This window comes from Podarcis melisellensis, assembly GCF_964234715.1.
Source record: "Podarcis melisellensis genome assembly, chromosome: 12".
NCBI lineage: Eukaryota > Metazoa > Chordata > Lepidosauria > Squamata > Lacertidae > Podarcis > Podarcis melisellensis.
In genome coordinates this window covers 41,479,489-41,506,486 of record NC_138544.1, presented here as the reverse complement: position 1 = coordinate 41,506,486, position 26,998 = coordinate 41,479,489, and the positions used below count along the sequence as shown (strand labels likewise).

Genomic DNA, 26,998 nt, shown 5'->3' with positions numbered 1-26,998 from the left:
TAACAAGGCCACTCAATTCAGTCTCTTCAATGTGCTTGATTGCATTTGATTTGGTCAGGTTAAGAACAGCATCTCAAGAGATCATCATGTCACTTAGCAACAATGGCTTGAAGATTTTCCTCCTGTAAAGGTAATTTTGAACTGTTAACTGTCTACTGAAATGCTTTCCCGGGTTTACAGGCAGGGAAAACATTGTACTGCATCTCTTTGAAAGACACATAAAAGGGAGGAAATCTTTTGAATATGTTGTGGTAATTCAAAGTGAATAGATAGCTACCTAAAACAGTAACCAGACATGGCTTTGCATCCTTTGTTGAAATCAGAATTTAATTCAGGAAAAAAACCACACCACATGATTTCTGAGCAAAAGCCTTGAAACTTACTATATTTTAGTAGGTCTGATATAAGCCAGAGAAGTCAGCTAAGATCTAGAGCAGTGAGCCATGATCCAAATTATTTTATCTGGCTGTCATTTGTCTTACTACAGTTTAATCAAGGTATGATCATTTTTGTTCTGTTTCACTCATAGGGAAAAGAAGCAACGAGGCTGCATTTCTCAGCAGTGCTTGCTATTGTAGGCGAATTCTGGAAAGGAGCTGCTGCCAATCTGCATCTTGAAGGTATATTTCAGTAAGTATATCCATTTTCTTCTGTCGCCTCTTTCCTACAAATGGCAACTGTTTATACCTGGTCCCATACTGATGGACCCATTAGCACGAGTGGATCAGATGGTTGAAGGCCTCAGACTTAATAGAGAAAAATGACGATCTCTTTATCCTGAGGGTCTGATTATGCAGCACCATTATTTCATGAGCAAGGAACTCGGTGGAGAACCTTGGTTGTTTGTACAGTGGTGCCTCGCAAGACGAAATTAATTCGTTCCGCAAGTTTTTTCTTCTTGCGAGTTTTTCGTCTTGCGAAGCACGGTTTCCCATAGGAATGCATTGAAAATCAATCAATCCATTCCTATGGAGACCGTCCGGGGACAGAGGGGAAGCGCCGCGCGCCTTCCCCTCTGTCCCCGGACCTCTTTTAAAGCAAGGGGCGGCGGGGAGAAGATTGCTTCTCCCCGTTGCCTGCCCCGCAATCTCCGGGGACAGAGGGGAAGGCGCGCACACCTTCCCCTCTTTCGCCGGAGCTGTTTTAAAGCAAGGGAAGGGGCAGCGGGGAGAATCGCTTCTCCCCGTTGCCGCCCCTTGGTTCAAAAGGGGTCCGGGGAGGGCGCGCGCGCCTTCACCTCTGTCCCTGGAGATTGCGGGGCAAGCTTCGTTTTGCGAAGCAAGCCCATAGGGAAATGCGTCTTGCGAAGCGGCTAAGAAAACGAAAAACTCCTTTGTCTAGTGAGTTTTTCGTCTTCCGAGGCATTCGTCTTGCAGGGTACCACTGTACACAACATGGACATTAAATCACAGGCACCAGTTCTCTCTTTATCATGAAATACTAATTTTCTGAATCAGAAAATTTCTGCTGTTTGTTCACAGCACAATGCAAATATTTTCTGTGTGTTTTACTGAAATGAGGTATTTTCTGACAGAATCAGTTACATGGGAGAAGAAGAACAAGTCTGTGTGCATTGCTAAGAGTTTATTCTGAAGCTTTGCTTTGAGTCTTTGTCATAAAAGACAGTTTATCTTTACAACAAGTTATTAGAAACTGAGATGTTTTTTTATTTCTACTATTATAAAAGTAGAGCATAGGAGACTTTTCAGAGCCATCTTCAAAAAGCAGACCGATCTTTTTGTATATAAACTGTACACAGAAAAAAAACAAGGCACTATACATTTTTGGGATAACAAAGTATATCAAAGTTGGATTTGGAGAGTTTCTCAAGAAACTCGTGTGATGACGCTTTGTTCAGTTTAGCACCTGAAGCAGCATTGAGACCAATTCGTTGCCTATTAAAAAGAGAAACCATTCAGAGATAGAGGGTGGGAAGACACAAAGAGAGAGTAAAAACATAATTGGTAGTTTAACTAATTCAGACCAAGCAACTGCGCCGCCGAGCTACTTTTCTGAAAGTCCTTCTTGACGGAAGTCTTGAAAGTGAACAATACACATTGCATTGTTAAATACATCCTTGTCCTATGTGTTTTATATAAATATAAATTCTTTTTGAAAATCCACAGCTTTAAACAAAATAACACTTTACAAAGAGAACGTCTTCAAAACCCAAATGGCAAGTAGTGTAACGCAGCTAAAAAGATCTGCCATTGCTGCTGCAGCAGCAGCCTGAGAAACTGCTGCTCAAGTACAAGGGAGAACACAATTCATCAGCGGTCAAATTGCCTTACCTCCCCAAACAAAGAGCCTGCAAAAGAGTTCTCTCACACATTTACAATATGACGTGATTTAAGAAGAGGCAGTAATCTACAGCCTTCCGGCGGTATCTTGTTGGCTTGGTGAAGGGGGTGGGGGGTGAGCACAAGTTGGCCCCACTGCTGCTCTTCGTCCACAAGGTGCTGAAAATGACACAAGATCCCACTCCAGCTTTAGCCCTTAACTGCAACATGGCCAGGTTATTTAGAAGAGTCCTTTTGCCTTTTTGAGGTTCACCTGTTTCCAGGAAGGCAGTGTGTTATATTCCTCTCTTGTCATCTGCAATCCAGCCTGCATTAAAAGGATTGTTGAAGGGTAGGCATTAAGAAGTGTAAAAAAGAAGAAGAATAGCAATGTAAAGAGTAGTTATAGAGACATCTGTGAGATGTGTATTCCCAGTTACCTCAAAATCTTCATCTGAAAGGTAGATTTCAAGATTTAGTGGATCCACTCCCTCTGGGAGGGGCCTTGCTAAAAGTTCGGCCAATGGGTACAGCTTCTTGCATAGTTTGGCCAGCACATCTTCCACAAGGATTATCTGGTTAGAAGCTTCAGCATCCTAGAGGGGAGGAAAAGATTTAGAAATTTCAAGTGGTTCAGAAAGAGATAAGCAGCCAAATGTTCTCTACGGAGAAGTCAGGTGATAAACAAATTCCCCCCACACCGGCTCTTCAGTCTGAAAGGAATTATGTTTGTATATACTTACAATAACAACCTCATTTGCTATGGGCTTAGCACTAAATGAAGAAACCAATGCAAGCTTTGGGCTTGCATACAGTCTCCCTCCCTCCTTGCCTTCCATGATGGCTGGAAGTCAGGTGGCCAAGACAGTTTCTGATTCCTTTTTCAATTAACTACTGTATTTACTTGAGCCTAATGCGCCATCAAAACTAATGTGCACCTCAATTTTTCAGAACCTTGAAACAAATAAAAAAAGTATTTGTTGGCACATGTAACTGTGCCATCAAATCTAATGCGCACCTTAAATCCCACAACATAATTTGACCAAAAAAGGTGAGCATTAGATTCGAGTAAATACAGTAGTTTAGTAATATTGTTTATATTTTTCATGCCACGGCCAGTGGATGGGTGGTGCCAGAAGCAGAAGTGGGAGAAACAAATGTTAGTTTACTTGCACTTTGCAATCACAACGGAGCCACTGTTTCATCTGAAAAACCAGGTCTGTGAAATGTACATTTTACCCAAGGAGCTTTGTTTACTTCTTTTACAGATATGGCAGCCGATTTAGAACGAACCAGCCAAAAGACATGGCTCTCTCGAGGGAAGGTTCTTAATTACCAAGAAAGTCCCCACATTGCCACTTCATGTTTTGTGTAAGGCTTTGCATTTCTGACAAAAACGATGTGCTCTGTTTTGAGAAGGAAGCTCCAACCACTGCAAGCCTTGGCAGGTTTTCTGAGAGAGATAAGGAATAGCCAGGCCTCTGTTACTGAATCAGCTCAACAAAAACAAATATTTTAGCCAGACCTCTCAGTTCTTTGGACATAAAACATTTCCTTGCATCCTGGAAGCTTTATGAGTAGATGATAAAATCTCAGTCAAAATCCACCCACGCTGTTATTCTCCCCCCTCAAATGCTTGAAGCTGCCTCTCCATGGTAATCCCCTGGCTTTTGCTGCTTCCCAGAACACCACCACAGCCACATCACCAGCAGTGCAGTGGAAAATGAAGAAAGATAATGAGAAAAGTTGATTTACCATTTCTGTGATCTCCGCAATGTCCTCTCTGTGTTCCCAGCTTGGAAACATATTGGTGAAGGTCAGAGGTTCGAGACCAGCGTGAATTAGGTAAGATTTGGGAGGTTTCTTCACATTTTTTCCTATACATAAAAAGAAATTAAAATAAATATGGAATACCTTGCCACCTTCTTCTAGACTTTTGTGAATTTTCCACTTATCTGAAAAAAAAGCTTTGTGTTGTAAACCTTTCAAACAAAGTGTCCAGATTATCCAGGAATATGTTTTAAGGCTCCTGGATATTCCTTTTGTGGGCCCTAGTGATGAGGCCTTCTCAATTGCAGAATTCCATCTTTAGATGCAAAGTTGGTGCGGCAGAAAACCTGCGCATTCCAGAAGGTTGCTGGCCTGCAACTCCCACCCCAATGCTTGGGAGATCCTTCTCACTGCTTTTAGATGGGTTCTGAAAACCTTTTTATTGCACAGGGTGGTGGGTTTTTTGGTCTTTGATATATCCTGTTTTAATGAAAAGTGCATTTATTCTGGTCTTAGCAGAATATATGTGTGCATGTGTGTTTATGCACACCCACACAATTAATGCTACAATTTTTTAAAGTTAATTGAATTAAGTTGCTTTGTTGAAAAACAGAACATAAACAAACTGAAATAAATCAATAAAAGCAGTCAAGACAGAACACTGGTTGACTGATCCCAGTATTTCCTACTTGGAATGGATGAGGCCTTTCCTAACCTTGTTAAGAGAGGCCTAACCATAGTCTGCTTCAGACAGCTTGGTCTGAAAGCATATGCTGCAGTAGGCTTGCTGGAGCTATGCAGGCCTGGGTCTACTTGTGCCCAGAATTGAGATCTCTTACATTCGTACCCTCAAGTGCTTGAGGAAGGAAAATGGATGTTACTGCCAAGACAAATGGTTTTTTTCCAACTAAGTTCTATTAACTAGACCTTTTGAAATTAATGGATCTCAGTTACCCATACCCATTAATTCTAATGAGTCTACACTGGGTACAGCCCAATGATTTTTATCCATTGCATATAGCTACAAATATTCAGTATGGATTCCTGACCTCAACACAGCATAGCATAGCATAGCATAGCATAGCATAGCATAGCATAGCATAGGAAAAGCTATCTCCAGAAACTAGTGGTAACAATATCACTTAAATTGACTATGATGTATTGTTGGAGAAGTCCATGTATTATCACAGCCTCTCTTCTACAAATTTCCCAACACACAAGCATCAGACCTGCATGCTGAAGCTAGAAAATGATTAGTGGAAGTTCTCCAAGCGCCTTATTAAAAATATGGCAATGCTTACCTTTGTGTAAGCAGCAGCTCATACCTACAGTGCAGTTTAATCTGCACGTGTGCAATTAAAAGTCTTCCGCTCTTCTAACTACAACAGTGGAAGCTGCTTGAATTTGTCAGTGATGCCACAGCAACTGTTTGACGAAAGTCCAAACTCTGCAAATATGCCAGTCTGGATAGAGTGCCCTGGCCTAGGCTCTTACAGTCTTCCTTAGGGTGTGTATCATTCTGCTAAGTGACTGTGCTGCAGAACAACAGCAGCAGTGGTGCATCTACAAGTCCCTGAGTGAAGCCTGCTGCCTGACTCCATCCCTTCACCCTTTTAATCTGATCTTGGGTGTTGTTTCTTTGTGATGGTATATGATGGCAAAGTTTTGGAAAAAGTTTAAACAGACAAGTTCAGCCATCACCCAATCTGGTTTAGCTCTCATTATTAATGTATATATTTTGTGGTTGCCATCTGTCTGTCTCAAGCCAATGGAGTACATATGAAAATCATTCCAAATGGAAAGTACAATATATATTCAATACATTTCTATTGTGAGATTCGCACCAAACTGGAAAAGTAATCATACGGGGTTTTTTTATGGCACTTTGAAGACAAAGCAACTTAATCACAGCATAATATTTTTATAGACAGGAGCCTAACTGCATCAAATACATAAAGCGAACTAGATAGATGGTTAGGTACAGATGCACATCGGCTCAGGAACAGTGGAAAGAAAGCCAACTCAACAAGGCAAGACTTGTTGTTAACAACATGGCAATAACACACCCTCGCAGCAATAATGCAAGATGTAATCTAGTCTTATATCTGCATCTGCTGAAACAAAGCATGAATTCTCAATGGCAGCTGTTAACACCAACTGGGTCCCCCCCCCAGGAGAGAATCACCCATAATCCTTATTTAAACCAGGAGAGATATAGTGTCAACTTCGTTAGTGGAATCTAATCCTGCATCTCCTCATTAAGTGTCCATCAAAATACATCAGGCACAGGACATCCAGAGAGATTAAGAAGCAGAACATTTTCATTTCCTTGAACATTCTGATTCTGACTTTATAGGTCACTATATTTAAGCAGAAAAGGTTGAGGTGACTCTTAGAAACAGTTAAACGCAATTAAGTTCGCTGTAGCTATCGCAAGGTTTGTAGAACGCCTGCTCATTAACTGCAGCAAGCGGCTTGTAAAGTAATATTTTATTAATGAATTAAAATCATTGATTTAAATAATTACCCAGACACAAGCTTTTTTTTTAGTGATGGGAATGCACAATCAGGCAGCTGAATTCTCCTTATAACAGATGAGAGCCATGGAAATGTTGGGGAACTTTACCTTAGAGCAATGATAGGCAGGGGAAGGGAGAAAAACACTCCCTATCCCCACTTTAGGCAAGCCACACATATCCCGCCTCTTAGTCACAAATCCTTGGTGAGCTGCCTTAAAAAGGAGAGTTGTGGGAGTGCAAGAATGATCCAGGGCATGTAGCACCTTCGTTCAGGAGCTAGAGCTATCAATGTGTACAATGCAGCAGCTACACAGGGCAGACAGCCAACAGCATCTGCTACCAGGCCAGGTAGCACTGAACAACTTGGTTCCAGGATACCTCAAAGGGCCATCTGAGCCCTTTTATCCCAGCTCAGTCACTGAGAGGAGGGCTGCTAGTTGCCCCCTGTGCTGCATAATCCTGGCTACCTTCAACTAGGCATTTAGTGTGGAGTAAATACTCTTCTGGTGAAGATTTAGAAGGCATCTTCACTACCAATTTCCATATGTCTCTTGAAGACCTTATGCCAGCTGCTTAAATTTTTTCACGATGAGCCTGTCATTTTAATGACTATTTTCGTTTCCCAAACAGTGTTTTATGCTTTATTGTACTAATAAATTTTGTTGTATAGCACCCTGGTATTTTATCTGAAAGGGAGTGGGGGAGTCTATAAACATTTAACGTATAAATAAATGTCATCCTGCCCTAGGATCAAACTTGGTATAATCAAGCTCCAAGAAACCCAAGTCATACTTGGGCCCAAGCCAACGTCTTGGATACACTAGCTGGAAGTGTGCTGTGAACTCAGTGTTAGAGGAAACATGGTGCTTCAGCCAAAAACAACAAACCTGTGTCTGTCCCCCACAACCATATAACATGTGTTGCAACCTACCCCGTGCCATTCTGACATGTGTTTTCCTCCTGTCCCTGCTCCACATCACTGGCTGCTGGAGAGGAGGACAGGGAAAGCCACAGCAGAATGAGAGGGATGGGGGATCTCTGCACTGCCCTCCACCCCACACCCATGCTCTTTCTGGGCTGCAACAGGGCCCTCCTCTGCCAACAAGCATTGACTTCGTATGAGATGCACATCCCAACACAAATGTTCCTGAATCTGTTATTACCTTTGCAGTACTGGAGGACGGTCTCCATGGCACATTTCCTGTCCGAGGCCCAGCGGATTCGAGCTGATCCGGCTATTTTATTTTCCACAGGCCACCAGCCTTGCCAGAGGTACACTTCATGGTGATTGTCAACAAGGAAGAGGGCTGCACAGGTTAAATAAAAGACAAAGGTTCTAAACGCTACATGCTTGTGTGTGTGGGTGTACCGTATCTTCAGCATGCCCATTTCATACCTAATAAAGAGTCTGGTGTGGTACCAGAACCTGACACACTGGATTTGGGTCGAGTTCCTACTTCTGCAGCAAACACATTGTGCCACTCTCTGAGTTTTCCATATAAAAATGGCACTAAAACTGCCATCAGCATTTCCTCACAGTGCTTTTTATGAGACAAACAAGATGAAATTCCAAAGCACTTTGCATTCTTACTGCAGGGAGGCTACTGCTGCTTATATACGACTTCTAATTTGCACCATGTGTTGCTAGAGTGCATTATCTTAGGTTTAGTGATTCAGAGTGCTAGAGTGTATTAATTTATAAGGCCTTCAGCAGCTTGGAACCAGGATGCCTCAGGGGCCATCTGATCCCTTATATCCCTGCTTGAGCATGGCCTCCCATGGCTTGGATGCAAAGCTCATCTCCATCGGGAGTTATGCGTTCAGTACTGTGGGCCCAATTTTGTAGAAATCACAGTTGAGGTCAGACAGGCCCCCTGCTGAACCTCTGGTGCTTACCAAGGACTTTTTTGTTCCAGCAGGTTTACAATCGAAATCTGGTTTTTATAGTTTTAACTCATGGGTCTTCTGTACATCACTTAAGAGATGACTGTGACTAAGTATTATATGGATTACTGAACTATAAGAATCATCATCACCCCTCTTCTGGGTTTTTTGGGGGGGTTTTTTGCAACTTTTGGGAGGAAGAACATAATCAAGTAACTGAAATCTGGCACATTCAGGGTTAGCAGTATTCCTGAGCAAAGGCATCTTCCTGGAGGCCAGAGACTTCCTAAGGCACCAGACAAGAGAAGCTTCAGATTGGGGTCCCTGCCACATTCACTTGCCTGGCTGGGGAGCTGTGTAGAGGTCTTCCTGGAGGAATGGCATAGAATTCACCACAGTGGGGTCTCTTGCTGGATAGATGTATTCAGTGGCTGAGAATTCTCCAGACGAACTACCAAGGATGAACAAGCGGGGCGTGAAGTTGAACTTCCCAGGATCTTTTTTGAAAAAGCAATGAAAAGACGTATAATTAATATTTCAGAAGCCGTTTTACCCATTTTAGGGTGGTTGGTTTTTTATGAGTCTTGCGACTTATTAGTTTTATCATCCGATTTATCAGCTACCCCATCAGGCCCAAGGTGGGTTTCAACAATCTAAAATTCAATATTAAACACATCTGAGGTGTCAAAAGCCAATGTGAAGAAGTAGTACTTCAGTATATGATGGGTGGTGCTGTGGGTTAAACCACAGAGCCTAGGACTTGCCGATCAGAAGGTCGGCAGTTCAAATCCCTGCGACGGGGTGAGCTCCCGTTGCTCAGTCCCTGCTCCTGCCAACCTAGCAGTTCAAAAGCACGACAAAGTGCAAGTAGATAAATAGGTACTGCTCAGGCGGGAAGGTAAACGGCGTTTCCGTGCACTGCTCTGCTTCGCCAGAAGCGGCTTAGTCATGCTGGCCACATGACCCGGAAGCTGTATGCCAGCTCCCTTGGCCAGTAAAGCGAGATGAGCGTCGCAACCCCAGAGTCGTCTGCGACTGGACCTCATGGTCAGGGGTTCCTTTACCTTTTTATGATGGAAACTATATAATGAAGGTGCCAGATGGGGAGGGAATTCCAGAACCTAGGAGCTGCCATAGAGAATGCCCTCATAGCCAGTACCCCTGAACATTTCCTGGCATTGTATTGCCATGGAGTTCATGTTCCCCAGAGATGACCCCACAGCTTTACACCAGGGGTTGGGAGCCTATGGACCACAACTCCCACCAGCCCCAGCCTGCTTGACCAATGGTAAGGGAGGGCCACAGATTTCTCACTCCTGTTTTAGACAAGCGCTTTTCTCTTGTCTGTATTTGTGAGTTCTGGGGTATCTTATCAAAGCGCCACAGGAAAACCAAGCATTCCCTACCTTGCAACATGCAATCATAGGCTTTCCGGTCTCTCCTCCCTAAGGCATCCCAGAATCCCAATGGCTCTGACCCTTCGTCGCATTCATGTATTGTCACCTTGCTACTGCTGTGCAGCCCTGCTTCCAGAGGGCACCTGAAATGCAATATTAATCCATCAGAACCACTGTTAGTGTTGTGAATTTGTGCTGCAGCATGATTCTTACCAAGTCAGACATGCACATAGACACTTTGCCAAAACAAGAGAGCTGAGAACAATGCCAGGTAACAGGCACTTGCCAAGCCTCATCACCTCTTGTTTCCTCTGACTCAACTGTTCTCATAAACCGACATCCTTGGCATTGGCTCACTCAAGCATCCTGCAAGTGTTTTCTCAACTTGAGAAGAGCTCCACTGAATCAGTACAAAGGGGCCCCTAATTCAACCTCCTGGTTCTCTCAGAAGCCAATCAGGTGCCTCCAGGAAGCCCAGACAATAGTTCTCCCCTTGGAGCTGCCCTCCAGCAGCTGGAATTGAACACACTCTGCCTCTGAACGCAGAGGCTCAGCACAGCCATCATGGCTACTTGCCACTGACACCCATTTATCCAAAGCCACCCTAGTCAGTGGCAGCAAATTCAATAAATAAATAAATTTATGTGGCGTGTTAAGATGTGATGTGCCATTTTCCATCTCTCTGGAATGTGCTACCGATCCATTTCACTGGATGACCCTGAGTTCTAGTACTGAGTGATGAGGACAAAAGTTTCACTTTAGCCACCTTCTCTATACAATGCCCAATGTGCACGTTATAAAGGCAATGTGGCATAGTGGCTAGAGTACTGGATTAGGAAGATCCAGGTTCAAATCTTCACTCCCCCATGAAACTCACTGGGTGAACTTGGGGTAGTCACCACTGCCCAGCCTAACCTCCCTTGCAGAGGTGTTGTGAGACTAAAATGCGAGAACCATGTAGGTCACCTTAAGCTACTGGAAGGGTGAGTGGAATATGTGTGCAAAAAATGAAATAAAAGTAATAAACCTCAATTTTGTGTCCCCTCCCCTTAAGTCATTTCTCACCCATTTTCAGGGGTCTTCCACGCAAACTTTGCACAGACAATGTGGATATGTATTCAAAAGAATAGTTTGGTTACTTACTGTTCTTTTATTTTATTGGCTGCTGTTCTTCCAACTTCTTTGGTGTGTGGCTGGGCTTTGCAGCCATGCCACAAGTAAATGAGAGCTTTGTTGATATTTAGAACAAGCATTGATGTCCTGGACCTCAGGCTGCTACAGTGGCAGGCTACTTCAAGCAGGTTTCCTTCGAGGGAAAGCTCCCCGCGTACACAGTACAATCGCCAATCACCTGCAGTGGGCATGGATAACACAACTTCATTATACAACTGCTAAAGCTACTTCCAAGGTAAGCTATGCATTGGCACAGGCAAACGAAAAGCCTTGAGGTGCTTGAAGACCAAGGCTTTGGTGAGTGACAGATGTGCTGAGCCAGTGTTGCTCACACCTGCAGTCAACACCTGGAATGTGCCTGTGTTGATCTCCACTGTCGATCACTCACAAAATCTGAACAAACTATCAGGATCAGAAAAGATGGTCACTTAAAACACTTCACTAAAACTCAGTTTTTCTTCCTATTTATGATGGTTTTTTACTTCATTTCACTCCCTCTTTATTATGAATGTTGCTGGAGGAAACAAACCTAACTGGCATAAAGGCCTGGTTCATACATAATGCTAAGTGATGGTTTGCTGAACCTGACTGGTTTGCTGGTATGTGCAAACCCAGCCCAGCAACGTAGCCGTGATTTGTTTTCTGTCAGCAAACCATGATGTGAAATCTTGCTTTGTTGTTCTAACTTTGGTTGGAAGACATGCCTGAACCCAGTGGCCTCCTTTAACCATGGTTTGTTTGGCCATCCCACCCCAGACCTATGCCAAGATTCAAAAGCATGAGCAGCTGGAAAAACAAAACAACAAAAAAAAAAGCTTTGAGTTGAGGAGCCAAGGTTAAAACAAACCATGCCCAAGTGTTATGTGTGAATGTAGCCACTGTTGGCCCACACCGGTGAAACACAGTGTGGATTAAGTTAATATAGTGAGAAAAGAATGGATGTCAACTTTTCTATCAGTAGTCTTTCCACTTGACTCTATTTGAGGGCCCACTTCATTAGCCTGGATTTGATTCCTTCCTTTAACTACCTCAATCAACAGCCATTCCACCTGATCATTTAGAAAGATGGGACCTGATTTATTTTCCTCTTCCTGTCCCCGTGCCTCGTTTCCAAAGAGAGAAGACATGGTTTATGCTGCTTGGCAAATGGTTGTCTCAGATCTGGAACCCCCATGCATCACCCCAGTTATGTGGGGCCAGCTGTGATTTTGGAATTGTAGAGAAAGGAGACTTAAATGTACATGCTTAAATGTACTTGCCTTCACTTTTACTAGTTTGCTTCCCTGGCATTCAAGACAAATGCTGGTTAAATTAAATGCTACTGTGCTGCCTTAGATGATCAACAGAGGTAAAAGCATTCACACAGTTCAACTCTCCCTTCTGCCACAGCAGAAAAAATGGTATCAGGAGGCTATTTACTCTGTGTGTTTTCTTCTTCCTCTTCCCTTCTGCCCGTGTGAACGATCATTCCACCTTGAAAACACTGAAGAAAACATGGCGGCTCTTTTCCTTGAAGAACTTGAACCTGAAAAGTGAACATGATCCTAGAATTACAACAGGTTAAGTTTCATTCAGGGCAATGCAAAATATTATATAATTAATTTGATAAATGGCTGGGGTCAAAAGTTATGCCAGGTGCCCTATGAACCTCCCTATGTCCTTAGGACAAAGGTGGAGAACATGTGGCTCTCCACATATTGTCGGACCACAACTCCTGCTATACATGCTGCCTGAGGCCAACAGGAGTGCAGTAACACCTGGAGGGCTTCAGGTTCCCCAACCATGCTTCTGATCATCTGATAGGACCAGAGGCATGGAAGGAGGTTACAAAAAGCAGAGCCTTTTCAATTGCATTAATTTGGCAGAATCTACTGGGAAACCTTTGTCATCCCAAGCACTGCATTACCCTCTGGGCAGCCTTCCAACCAAGGACCACGTGCCTGTGATGGATAGAGGCAGAGGAAAAGGCAGGCAGAGCAAGTGATGTAAATTTCACGTCTGTAGAGAAGCCCCCTCCATCCAGAAAAGCAACAGGGACTATCAGAAGACAAGGTTACACCAGCCAGGCAAAAACACAGTGTGAAGCAGAGCCAGCTAGGGGAGTGGCCTTAGGAGAGATCCAAGGGCCAGATAGAGAGACCTGGAGGGCCACGTTGGGCCCTGACTCAGAGTTACTCCACCCCTGGGTCTACATCGTGCTGAAAGCAAAAGAACTTGACAGCCCCATGCTTTGCTTACCTGAGCACCTCTCTCTTCGTCCAGCTCCACGGTCATCAGCGCAGATGTCCCTTTCTCACTGACAGTAGAGTGTCTCCCTTGCCAGAAGAAGTACACACATTTCTCTTTGCCAACAACCCTGGTTTGTAGGTCCCCCTTCTGTCTGCTCCCAACTGCAAAGCAAAGTCAAAAGAGGCTATAACCTGAGGAGTACATGCCCAACACAGAACTCATTTTTAGGGCTCACAAACATTAGGACGAAAGCATAGCAAAGTGTTCCTGCAAAGTACTGCTGGGAAAAACTGATCTGGCAGACAAAAATACATGCAGGAAAACTGCAGATTGGCCAGCAGTTTTACACTTCTCAAAGCACCATAACAAAAAGTAAACGGCATTGCTTGGCAAAAATGAAGACAACTGCAGTATGTGTGTGATATTTTGCAACCTCATCATGCTACCACCTTAAAATAAGTGTTCTATGCCATTTCCCATACTTTAATAGTCTTTGACAGCTATATATTTCGTGGGTGTGGGGGTGAGCGTTCAGTATTATTGAGCAGCATTGGAATTCTGTGCAGGTAAAATATGCACAGTGCAATTCACTTGAGTAAAATTTATTTTTTAAAAGGTAATATTCAAAGGGCTCCTCCCATAGTGCAGAGGTATGTAGAGAAAATTAAATGGTTGATACTGTATATCTGTTTTCATAAATGATACGTGGCTTCTTGTATGAATGAAGAGCTCACCCAGGAGGTGTAGCAAACAACCAATAACTATGTTTTAGCCATTCTGCTGTATAATTAAGTATCATTCAGAAATGGCGTACTAAGATTAAAAAAAAACCCTAGTCAAGTGTAAAAGGGTGATAAACAGTTAACTCCTGAAATTAAAAAAAGACCATAAAGTGACGTGTGATACATCCTGCCCTCCTCCTCAACAGCAAGATCATTTATAGCAATTCATATACGGAAATACAAAACTACTTGGTTATGTGCTTGAATAGTTTAGTGCATCATGGGCAGCACAGATCAACTTTACCCAATTCAAACAAAATCAATACTTCATTAGAGGATTTTTCACTAACCTGAAGTGCTGACAAGGTACTTCCATTTGACCACATACGTGTCGCCTTCATGAAACTGCCCGATGCTTTGCTTAGGGAGCCTGCTATAATCAAATTCCAATATATGCCAGACATCCACAGAGACAGTGATGATTTCGAATTGCCTGCCGTCATCTCCCTCAATGAATCCATAGCCACGGCCGATGTTCATCCCATCCAAGACCGTGCCAACCGCTGTCTCGGGCACAGGGACCATTCGCATGACATCGTACGGTTTAACGTCAGACCTAGTTTCCTCCTGTAACAAGACACAAAGCATATTTCCCCTTAGACAGCAATTTCAGAAAGCCCATTATGACATTATGATAACAAACGAGCCAGATGTCAAGCACTTATCATCATACTAAGAAGCCTACAGGGGTTCATCAGCAATTCACTTTGGTTGTCAATCACAAAATTAACCTTCAGAAGACATGGAATAAAAGACTACATGAATAGAAATAACGCTTATAATGGTGAAACCTAGCCTCACACCTGACAATCTCAGTTTCTTTTACTTCATAAGGGACCACAAGAAATGTTATAATCATCATGTCATCTTAGTACAGAGGACAAGTGCATCGCAGTAGCTATGGTGAAATCCCTAGGTACAATTGTGGGTTTCAGCCCCACATTGGACAAAAGATTCCTGCACTTCAGGGGGGTTGGACTAGATGCCCCTTGTGGTCCCTTTCTAGAATTCTATGATTCTATGAATTCATTGAGTAAGCCCCTGGGCAAATCCATCTCTTAGAGCTTAGTATTTCCATTTGTAAAATGGACACAATACAATCTCTCATACAGGTTCGCTTTGTGGAACAATATAAAGTTTGTTTCATGCCCTGATTGGCAATGCATAATTAATTTACACAAATAAAACTACTATAAATAAGTATATAATTCTGACACCTTCTGAGGGGATTCACCAGAGTTCTTCTCAGCTGGTTTCTTCAGTTCGGTCCAATCGAGAAACTTTTCTTTAAATAATATTGTCTCATTGTGTTCTGTGAGCCTGCCGAAAATAGCCCAGTCTGGACGTCCCTGTCCTTTTCTGCATTACAGAAAAGACAGATAGTTAGATAGATGATAGATGATAGATAGATAGATGATAGATAGATTAGATAGATGATAGATAGATAGATAGATAGATATCGATAGATGATAGATAGATAGATAGATAGATAGATAGATAGATAGATAGATAGATAAACACAGAAAGCACTCCAACGTCAATCAACGTTTCACACTATAAAATAAAAGCTGCGACAGCTTAAAAATAGTGCTGGATGTCTTGCCTAATTCAACTTTGAAAGCTCTATTTATTTTTGAGAATTACAAGAACACAAGATTGTGTAGGTAAAAACACTCTTCACAATTCTGATGCAGGGTTGTTTAAAAGTGTGAATGAGGAGCTGTAGAGCAGTGAGATACACACTCTGTTTGGATATACTGAGAAGGAAGTCTGCAATATTTATTTTTCCAAACATGTTTCCTGTCTGGTACTGGCACAAGCATTGCATGTTCTTTAACAATGGCTGGGGTGAACGCAGAAGCCATCATTTTCCTCCCACAAATGCACAAGAATTAGCAAAAGTTAGAAGAAACCCTCTAAGCCAGGCTGCCTCAACCTCGGCCCTCCAGATGTTTTTGGCCTACAACTCCCATAATCCCTAGCTAGCAGGACCAGTGGTCAGGGATTATGGGAATTGTAGTCTCAAAACATCTGGAGGGCCGAGGTTGAGGAAGCCTGCTCCAAGATGTAAGCAATTCAGATCCTTAGCTCATGGCAACATTTGTTATGGAGGTATCAAAAGAGGGAGCAGATTCAGCATTACGAATCATAGTGTTGGGGTTGATACCTTGGAATAAGGGGGTTGCATTCACCAGGATCCAGAGGATTGATGTCACAGTTTGCATAGTCAAAGGTGCCGTTCCACAAGTGTTTGGCCAGCTGGAATGCCACTTTTCTTTGGGCTAGCGTGACCTCCTTCCCATGCCAAACATACACTTCGCTACCAAAATCAAACACCAAGACCTGAAGGAGGTGGGAGAAGGGAAGGGGAGGAGGAGGAGGGAGAACGAACAATGAAGTCATTCATTTAGCCAAAAAAGAAGAAATGCTGAGTAAAAACTGAGCAGTGCAGCTAAACAATGCTGACAATAACGCCACAAAAATAACGGTATGCATGTTTACTGGGAAGAAATGGATCAGCAGCACCCACTCATTTCCCCATAATGAGTAGTTCAGGCTTCATTTCTGAGTAATAATTGATTTGCTGCTGGGGTCTGCTACACAAATGGCTTCTTGTCTTCCCTCCACCCACCCCACTCCACCCCAATTTACAGTTTTGTATATTTACAGCTGCATAACGAAAATCTACGACATCTGCATCATTCAAGGCAAGCACTAAGGTTTGTAATTATCCCACTTGTAGCTCTGTGAAAAGTGCCTGTTTGTATGCCTTGTAAATTTATTTCCTCAGCTTAGAAGAGTGAGCCATGAATGCTACTTTCTACAATATCACCTGGTTCCCACAGTTCCTATCTTCTGGCATGGGCACTCTTAGATTTAATTTGTGATTTGGGGGTCAAGGGTGCTAGTTCAGTTATCAGGAGAAGGCAGTGTGCAATCACTCAAGGGCTGGTCTGGGCCTACTTCAGAATCAGAAGAGTCCTAAGGGGAAAATATCCTAGGAAATCGTACTAAAAGGCAATGCTTGTTTGAGCCCCAAAAGGAGCGCCAGAGCTGCCACTGAACTTCAAAGCACCACTTACTATACCTCTTTTGAATTCAACAGCGTACACTTTGGCATCTTTCCCCAGTAGTCATCATCGGGAATAAGTTTATCATCCACTAGTCGGTAAATGCAATTTGTTTCTATTATTGCAGCTTCATACATTTCATCTTCTTCCGGGTTTCCGGCAGCTTGAAATGAGCAGGCAAGACAAAACGTCACGTCAGTCTAACTTGGAAGAAGGAACTCTTGGATATTCTTACAAAAAAAAAAGCCAGCACTGAGATGGAGAAAACAAAAAAAGAGAGCCTTACACTGGTAGCTTGTCTGGCCACCGAGCAGTTTCCAGAAGTCTTTGGCTGCATGAGTGTGTGTATTGATTCCTTCCTCTATGGTCTGCACATAAGGAGCCCGGCAGCCAAGTTCTCGCTTTGTCTGAATTAAAGTTGCAAGTTCTGAAGCCTAAGAAATTTGAACACGATTAGCTGAATAGGCTTGTCTCAGCTGGTGGGATAATAGCTCAGTTCAGAGGAGAGAAAGAGGATGGGAGCTTTCTGCTGTTTTATTAGACAAACGATACTGAACATGAAAACTATGTCAGATGCATGTAGGCTCTCTTGTTTGCATTTCAATGAGGACTTCATCCCATTTAACCCAGAAGCCAAAGAGAACATCTTCAAAGCATTCCCTCCCCCCCCGCTTGAATACAAGCAGAATTCTTGTATTCCTTCTCCTCCACACATAGAATTATTTCATCTGCTCAGCTGTAAGGTTTAACAAGTTACAAACCATTAACACCAGCTTTGACTCCCACTGTCTCTTCTATCCCCTCAATTTCTTTGTGGTTTTTAAATGTGGTTTTATTGATTTAAATGATGCCTCTGAATTTTTGTAAGTAACATAGGAACTTGATATGTGATACTGCTTAAAAGCCATTCTGGCATGTAAGCGGTGTATAAATTCATAAATAATAAATAATAGTAATGCTTGCTTTGTTTAAAAAAGCAGGAAAACTGCAATGCAATTTTTAATACATATAAAAATCAACCCATACCAGCATTTTTTTTTGGGGGGGGGGGAGAGGCACAAAATGACAGCAAGGAGGAGGAAGAGAACTGCCCCATCAGTTACATCCACATTTCACATTTTACAAACAGCCATTCTCTATCTTGCCCACAGAAGAAACTCCCCAGGAACTAAGGGCTTTGTTATCTCAATGCTTATAAGCACCAACCTTTGCTTTCTCGATGACATTTGCAAACTCCCCTACCCACAGGAAGCAGAAATGAGGAGTAAGTAACAGGAAACAGTCACCACTGTTAAGCGATGAAGCCCTTGGCTCGACTAATCTTGTTTGAACATGTCTTCTTCCTACATTGAAAGGGAGAGAAAAAACCCAGACTAGTTGCATTCCTATAAATAAGTACAGTCATACCTTGGATCCCGAACACCTTGGTACTCGGACGTTTTGACTCCCGAACGCCACAAACCCTGGAGGTGAGTAGTCCGGTTTGCAAACGTTCTTTGGTGGGGCTTCTGTGGCTTCCGATTGGCTGCAGGAACTTCCTGCAGCCAATCGGAAGCCGTGCTTTGGTTTCTGAATGTTTTTGAAGTTCAACGGAATGTTTTGGAAGTCGAAAGTACAACTGTACTAGAGCCATCTTCTGGGCTTGATTACACTGAGGGGGTTGGGGAAGGAAGCACAACCCTGTAACAAATAACTAATACTCCATTTCCACAATGTTGCTTTATGCAAGAGGTAGCTTATAGAGTAGCAGAGGGTTCCTGTGCATAAAGAATACAGCAACTTGATCACCAAAGTAACCCAGCAGCTGCAATCTGTGAGAGAAGGTTTCAATACCTGGGGTTATATCCAATGCTAGCCATACTCAAGAGCAGATCCATTTAAATGAATGGGCATGACTAACTTAATTGCATTCATTTCAGTGAGTCTACTCTGTGTTGAACTTAGCTGGATACAACCCTTGGGACCTTTTAGTTTAGGAAAAAAATGTGTTGGAGGTAGTATGCTTCTGAACATCATTTGCTGGAAACTGCAAGAGGGAAGAATGCTGTTGAGCTCAGCTGTTTCCCATAGGGATCTGTCTAGCCATTGCAAGAATGGGCCACTGGCCTGATGCAGCTGGATCTCCTTATGTAAGAGGCAACATGATAGGTTTTTTTCCCTCAAAAACAAAACAAAAAACAACCAGTACCCCATCTTCACCTGTTGTGAAGGTGGAGGGAGAATTTCTGAATATTGCAACACCTTTGGAACAGGGGGTCCTTACTATTAGATGAATTTGATGCTGAGCCAAGCTGTTCCAAGAAGAAACCTGCCTGCCAAGTGCTTTGAACACACAGCCACTACAACAACGATACTTCTTGGGCCAATTCCTAGGGTGGCTTAAGATGACCACTCATTTATCTACATTTGCCGCAGCCCCAACCACAGTATATGGGTGCTGTTCCTCCTCAGTTCCCCATATAACTTCTTAAAGTCTGCATTTCAGATAAACTTTAGAAAATAATAGCTCTTTCACATACCTTTGATTTGCAAGAGCATCAGCTGCTTATATGGCACAGCACTGTTGTTTGAGTTCTGTTCTGTTAGATTGACACTACGCAGACTAACATTGCTGAAGTTCTCCTTACTCGCTAAGCCAGCAAGTGCTACTTCTGAGAAATTTGAGTTTGCAGACACTTAAAACAGTAGAAGTAAAAAAACAACAGACAAGACAGAAAAAAGCAAGGGGGAAAGAAAAAGAAAGAAAGCCACACACACAAAACAACAAAGAAACCACATTATGTTTCGTTTCCAAATTTTATTTAGGTTTTTTCATGCATGGCTCATTTCCAGCATTTTTTGTTGTTGCTGCTGAAAGAGACAACAAAAAAACAGGTTGAGCTCAAGTTATTCACTAATCGGAAGAACCTGACATTTCCAGGAGGAAATTTTCAAGATAATGGTGAAAAATGGAAGCATTTAGGTCTTAAAATTCCTATACAGTGGTACCTCGGTCTACAAACAGTCCTGTTAACTAACTATTCGGGCAAAGAACTCCACAAAACCGGAAGTAGGTGTTCTGGCTAGCGAACTTTGCCTCGGAAGCCAAATGGTGGAAGGGCACTGGCGGCGGGAGGCCTCAGTAGGGAAAGCGCCCCTCGGCTTAAGAACGCTTTGGTTTAAGAACAGATTTCCAGAATGAATTCAGTTTGTAGACCGAGGTACCACTGTATATATATATATAGGACAAGTCTATAAGGAAAATTGCATCATTATTATTTTTTGCATAATAGTTACTTAGTCAATGAATGGGATTCAGGTGTGTTTGCAGTTCTTTTCCAGGAAATATAGGCACACACCCCTGGCAATGACTGACAACCTCTTCTCCCTGCCTGCACTATTCATTTAAAATTATTGAGGCACTGACTATTTTAAGGTAAAGTAATCTGTAAATACTCAGACCTCTAGTATATTCCCAGGTTGTTATTAGTTGCTTGTTACCCAAATGTCTCCAAGTAACCTACAAGTATTGTAGTGGTGGTAGTAGTAGTGGTAGTAGTAGTAGTTGTAGTAGTAGTAGTAGTAATAATAATAATAATAATAATAATAATAATAATAATAAAAGGGTCTCATGCCAATAAACTATGGTTCATCAGCCTGAAAAGTATCTTTATATCCACATGCTCCCATCTTGTTCCTCCCCTCTTCACATGCATCTGAATTTGGTATGGATATTGTGGATTTAAAAACATATTTATTGGCTCAAGTTCATAGTGCTTTTTCTACAGCAATACCACTACGCTTCAAAGCCAAACTATAAATTCTGAGAACACTGCATCTGTAGCACACAGAAGATGCACCTGGGATACCAAACTTACTTTTTTCAACTTTCATCCGCTTTGATTCCATAAAAGCCACATTTAGCCTTTGCTCTGTGTATTCATGAAGAATGTCCTCTCTTGCGGCTAACATCTTTAAAGGGTTCCTGGAAGCCTGGACTCTTCGCACGGGCCTCACTGCACGTTTATGCTCTGCTACCAAAGAAGTCAACCTGAGAAAACAAAGAGACCCATGCTTAAACCAAACTTTATCTGCCTTCCGTGAAACGTCGGGAGCTTCCAAAACACAGCAGTGTATTGTGTACTCAATGCTGCTCATGCATGTCAGTTTTGCACAGTGTGCACAAGAATCTATCCTCATCAAAATGCTACCTCCTGGAATATTGGTGCTTTTCGGTGGGAGACAGCCATCTCCCGGCAGCGGTCCAGAATGCATAGCACAGCACTCATCCCTCCAGACGTCCAAGCACAACATGCATCCGAAAATGCATGAACGTAGTAAACAGCAGAGTCCTAGCAGAAGCTAAGACTGCAGACACGTGGCATCTGCGTTTAGTTATTTATTTACAGGATCAAAATAAAGAACAGAGAGATCATGGCGTGTCTCTCTTCTCCACCAAGAGAGAACAAGAGTCAGAACAAAGAACATAGAGAGTGGAAGTGGTACACGGTGTCTTCCGTTCTCATGCTTCGAAAGCATAGAAGGTAAACACACAGAGCATGTGATCTAATAGTCACACACTCAGCAACGCGAGAGAATGAAAATACTGACAATTCCACCCCACCCCCCATTTAATCCAGATTTGCTATTTCTGTGTTGTTCTTTTCAATATCTGATTTTCCATAGAAATGCTAAATCCTGATTAAATAGGAAAACAGGAGATGACATTTTGCTGAGGAGCATGTGTGGGAATGCCGCACAAAATGTGCATGCTTAGTAGCACCAATAAAATGCCATGCGTGCCTATTGAAAGAAGCAGAGACATCATGCAGCCTTTTCTGAAGGCATGCAGTGCAATCTCTGCATCTAGATGTCTAAACAGCCCTTTGGCCTTTTAAGAGCAGGTGGGGTGTTTCTAATGTCCCCCCCTCCCTTGGATTTAATTTATCCATTTTGACTTTTTGTTTGTTTGAAAGTCACTTTGGGTTCCCTTGGGCAATATAAAGCGAGTAACAAATTTAATAAATAATAATAACAATAAGAAAGGACTGTTACCTGCCAGCATTTGCCTTTTCAATTCTATGGCTTCCTTAGCATTAATTACAATGGCAATGTAGAGAATGAGACTCTTAATCTCAAGGATATGGGTTCGAGTGGCGGCAGCAAGGGCCGGGTGAAGAGCAGTCTCCGTGTGCCACCCCCACCTGGTGGTGGCGTGGGCTGGGGAGATGCACTCTGCACCTGCCTTGGGCACTGGCAAACAGCGCCACGCCCCTTATACAATGTGGCACTTAAGAGCTGGATTCACATCCCTAGAAGCTCAATAGATTGGGTCTTGCTCAATGAACAATCTCTTGATGCACTGCCCCTCCCAAGCTCCTTGAAAGAAAGATGAGATGTAAGTGAAATATACATTCACACAGGCTCTGTCACCACAGTCAAATGCTGCTGGTGCGTAAGTCCTAATACATTGGTAATGCAATGGATGGACTACCACCACCACTCCTAGCTCTACAAAGGGAGAGAGAGGAAGACTAATAATAATAATAGAGTGTCTTGGGCTTTCATCGCTCATAGCAGCCTAACTGTTTCCAGTAGGAGTCATTTAGCATTGCATAAAGCAAAGCGAAGGGGCAAAGGAGAACTTTGGCAGTGGTAGGAGCATCCCTCTCCCCAGGTGTGTGAAAACAAAGTGCTCACTTTGGTGCATCAGGATCAAATATGGCATCAAAGTCTTCATCCAGGTCCAAAGGCAAAGAGGAAGTGGGGTAATCCATGCAACGGTAAAACTTGGAAAATGTTTCTTCATCATCCAGCTTCATCACTTCCTTCACAGATTTTCCCGTGACTGTCAGCAATGTTTCTTGCATTCCACCAACTATAGAAAAAATAAAACACAATATCTTTCCATTGCTTTATTTTGTTTTTAAAAACCCACCCTTAGTATTGGTGCAAGATGCCAAGGGACACACAACATCCATTGCCTGCGTAAATGCAGACAAAGAAGACAACAAGGAACACTTAAATGGCTAAAGTAGCTTTATAAATGGATGAGAGAAAGTCAGGAAGGATTAGCCTAGCAATGGTACTAGTCATGATAGCTCTATGGAGCCTCCTACTTCAGAGGGAGAAAGTCAGTGAATTCCAGCTGCTGGAGAGCAACAGTGGGAGAGAGCTACTGCCTCTGTGTCCTGCTTGTGGACTTCCTGGAAGCATCTGGTTAACCACTGCGTGAAACAGAACGTTGAATGAGATCAGAGATGGGAACCTGTGTTCCTTCGGATGTTGCTGGACTCCAGTTACCATCATCCCTGGCCAGTGGCCATGTTGACCAGGGTTAATGGAAGCTGGAGTCCAACATCTGGAGGGCCACAGGTTCCCCATCTGCAGACTGGATGGATGACTGACTGGTGCCATCCAACAGGAGTTCCCTTATATTCTCAAGACACAGAACAAAATAAGCAACAATAGCTTCCAACTATTGTACTCCTGGCAGTTTCTCTCGATCATAGTAGCAATGGGAAATCTGCTTAAGTGTGCAGAGGAACAATATCACTGCCATTTCAAATTTCTTCAAATAAGGACCCGCCATTTAAGAATGGGATGATAATTTTTTGTGGACTTCAACTGAGTTAATACAAGCAATGCTCGAAAAATGAAAAGCTTAGCTAGAATTGATAGCACAGATTATAGTGAAGTCATGAGTGAAGTAACTAATGATAATTGTGCCCAGTGCAAGCCATATATTGTGTGCCCCAACCCCCAAATAGCCAACAAAAAACAACAAAAATGTAATTTGCAGGACATTTTCTTATGAGTCACAATATTCATAATCTCTTAAAATAAATATATTGCATGGCAAATAATCATGAATGCAAATGATGCAGCGAGTTTACTGAAGCCAAGTAGGTGTGGTGTCTGGATCACTGCCTGGATGGGAGACTGCCTAGGAACCCACTGAGTACAGCACAGAAAAAAAGGCAGAATAACAAACAAAGGTGGTAAGTGTGCTTTTTATACTGGGGAGCCATGGTGTTCCACCAGTGTCCTGAACTAAGCAAAGCTTTGCTAGTGGATGTTGTAGGCATGTGACTCACAAGCCACTGCTGCAGTGAAGAAAATACTTAGCAGAACTACTAAATCAGCAGAAGTAAGGTGAGCTAAAACACAAAATGCCTTAAACTGTTACAGACCTTTGTTGTTCAGCCTCCCCAAGAAAGTCTCCAGCTTATCCAACTTCATGTCCGATTCTAACTGCATATCTGGCCTAGCTTCAATTTCTAAGCAAAATAAGAATGGAAACAGTTGCTGAGATTAATGAGAATCAAAACTACTCTCATTAGACATCATACTCTTCTTTTTTTTTAATGACCCACCTTCCAGGGGTTTTGAGATGGGCGTTGTTGACTTCAGTCTGTTGCAGAAAGGGGATGCGGCAGGTGTTATGGCAGTAGGAGATGCTAAGCCTGTGGAATAAGCAGATGCTCAGTTTTGCATTACATAACAGATGCTTCAGTTTTTAGCGAATTAGCATGCCTAAACATTTCACCCAGGAAGCTCTCCCCATAATCACTATTATGCAAATATAGGTTATGGTCTCCTTTGGGACCATGCATATCCATATTTTAAGCATTCACAAAAGCCTGGGGTTAGGGCCATTTTTTGCAGGAAGATGCGGTGATGAGAAAAGATAATGGCAATTCTCAAAAGCAAGTAGGGAACTCATTGGTTAAGTATCCTAACACGATGTGATCAGATGTTGATTGCTCAGATCTTATTTACAGCATCCTGAGGTCTAGTCACAGGATGTTCAAATTGCATATAAAGGGAAACTCAACATACAATCAGCTTCAGAATGCAAATATTTTGCCGTTTCATCATCCTACTGTGCTTTTAATATAATTGAAATGACTCTACAAATAATGTAGGGGGAAATTGAAACGAGCGGCTTCCAGAGATTATGAGGAACTGAATGTTCCTTGGCATATCTGCCTCTGCTTGCTTCTTACTTCTGAAAACATTCACTGAAAACATTCCCAATTACAAAGGATGGATAAATTCACTGACCTTTTTTGACCATTCTGCCAGCCACAGTGAACTGTGTTGAGTCATTGGCTGCTCCTTTCCCTCTCGCTTTCCAAGCCTCTTCCCGAACACTTATCAATTGCTTTCTTTCTTCAATTGTCATTTGACTTTCACAGGTATCCGACATCCTCTGGTTTTCAAAGAGAAAGAGGAGATGAATTTTGAGGCACAAGAAAGAAAACAAAAAACCCCTGGCCCTTTAAATGTGTTCTATCTTGCAATGTCAATACAATATTTTTAAAAAAGTAATTTCCATGTTATTGTTAGATGACATTTCCATGCATGAATTTTTGGCCTAAACATATTTGATTCACCAACAGAATTCATCTTGTACAATAATTTATGTGGGGGTTTTTTGTAAGAAACATTGACAAGATGGATAATTTTTTGTTTTGTTCCTAATCTGGTTATTTTTTCAATAAGCATCCAAAATGCACACGTTCACCTCTGATATGCAGAAGGAAGCTAGTTCTTTGGATTATTATTATTATTATTTGCTCAGTTTGAGTCTAGACAAACTTTTGGAGCATAGATCACATTCATGCCATACATTTAAAGCCATAAGATACCACTTTGAACAATCATGGCTTTCCCCAAAGAATTCTGGGAGCTGGTCCCTTCCACCTCAAGCAACCCCAGGACTGCTTGCTCACAGCTCTTGACAGTTTCACCTAACTTCACAGGGCTATAACAGACATCAGCCTTATTTCAGGTGCATATGTGCAAGAATGAATACACAAGAAAAACAGGTAAAAGCTGGTGTGTTAATTTTAGCCCTCTTGTGAGATAAAGACAACCACGTTGCCATGTGCATTCACAATCTTCTGCTGAGCTGGTTTCTAGTAGTGTTTCCATAATTGTAATAATTTGAGCAACAACTCCCTCCAGTGCCTCTCTATTTTACCCTGGTTGCAAGGTGGCATGGCATAATTCTTCTTGCCCCATATTACCAAGTTCCTGCCAAGAAACCACCCAATATGACATTGGTGTTTCTACAAGAGCACCAACTTCAGTTTGAAGAAAGGACTACAACAAAATAGATTTGTTCTGCTTCTTTGGCCTTTGAAATCATGTTCTGACCCAACTAAGTTAACCTATGCATTTAGCAAGTACTAACCATTGAACCAAAGGGATGCGGGTGGCGCTGTGGGTTAAACTACAGAGCCTAGGACTTGCCGGTCAGAAGGTTGCCGGTTCGAATCCCTGCAACGGGGTGAGCTCCCGTTGCTCGGTCCCTGCTCCTGGCAACCTAGCAGTTCGAAAGCACCTCAAAGTGCAAGTAGATAAATAGTTACTGCTCCGGCGGGAAGGTAAACGGCGTTTTCGTGCGCTGCTCTGGTTCGCCAGAAGCAGCTTAGTCATGCTGGCCACATGACCCAGAAGCTGTACGCCGGCTCCCTCAGCCAATAAAGCGAGATGAGTGCCACAACCTTAGAGTCAGCCACGACTGGACCTAATGGTTAGGGGTCCTTTACTTGGCTGCTCTGGGGATATCAGAAAGTATTTATCTCTCAAGGTATTTTGAAAGGCTAAATGGACAGATTTTCTGAACTGTGAAGATCTAACCCTTATATGGTGTCTTTCTTTATCATGAGGTTAGTTTCCCTAACTGGGGAATCTGTGCGCCCCCACCCCAAGGTTAAAGAACAACTCTTATCAGCAGAAAGGCGAATGGTGAGGGATGATGCAGTCTTGGAACACCTGAAGGGTTGCAGGTTCCCCAGACTTGACCTAAGAGAAGCAAATCAGCTCAGAACAGCTTTGCGTCTAAGCAAAACTGTCAATTTTGAGATACCTGGAAAGGGTCTTATGCTTTTACCCCATCCCTTT

At 42.7% G+C, this 26,998-nt stretch overlaps 2 protein-coding genes across 15 annotated transcripts in view; one reads left to right on the top strand and one right to left on the bottom strand.

Annotated features, from left to right (window-relative positions):
- The window catches only part of LOC309380857 (uncharacterized protein), a gene marked incomplete at its 5' end in the record, with an annotated part of 68,017 nt that extends 60,777 nt beyond the window's left edge, over nt 1-7,240 (top strand). The window contains 3 exons of the mRNA XM_081930951.1: nt 530-630; nt 3,964-4,124; nt 6,875-7,240. The remainder of the gene's footprint in view (nt 1-529; nt 631-3,963; nt 4,125-6,874) is intronic.
- Nucleotides 1,570-26,998, bottom strand: part of SVIL (supervillin) — a 143,718-nt gene continuing 118,289 nt past the window's right edge. For all 14 annotated transcript variants that reach the window (XM_081931381.1, XM_081931392.1, XM_081931386.1 and 11 more), the window contains 21 exons: nt 25,151-25,298; nt 24,460-24,549; nt 24,277-24,363; nt 22,784-22,961; nt 20,962-21,134; nt 19,624-19,779; nt 18,311-18,447; nt 17,391-17,538; nt 17,122-17,267; nt 16,201-16,376; nt 15,251-15,392; nt 14,324-14,600; nt 13,261-13,412; nt 12,442-12,547; nt 10,993-11,200; nt 9,859-9,992; nt 8,794-8,949; nt 7,732-7,875; nt 4,035-4,156; nt 2,720-2,875; nt 1,570-2,607 (listed from right to left, as the gene is read on the bottom strand). In XM_081931381.1, coding sequence (XP_081787507.1) covers nt 2,521-2,607; nt 2,720-2,875; nt 4,035-4,156; nt 7,732-7,875; nt 8,794-8,949; nt 9,859-9,992; nt 10,993-11,200; nt 12,442-12,547; nt 13,261-13,412; nt 14,324-14,600; nt 15,251-15,392; nt 16,201-16,376; nt 17,122-17,267; nt 17,391-17,538; nt 18,311-18,447; nt 19,624-19,779; nt 20,962-21,134; nt 22,784-22,961; nt 24,277-24,363; nt 24,460-24,549; nt 25,151-25,298 — 3,123 coding nt within the window. In that variant the 3' untranslated portion in view covers nt 1,570-2,520. The remainder of the gene's footprint in view (nt 2,608-2,719; nt 2,876-4,034; nt 4,157-7,731; nt 7,876-8,793; nt 8,950-9,858; nt 9,993-10,992; nt 11,201-12,441; nt 12,548-13,260; nt 13,413-14,323; nt 14,601-15,250; nt 15,393-16,200; nt 16,377-17,121; nt 17,268-17,390; nt 17,539-18,310; nt 18,448-19,623; nt 19,780-20,961; nt 21,135-22,783; nt 22,962-24,276; nt 24,364-24,459; nt 24,550-25,150; nt 25,299-26,998) is intronic.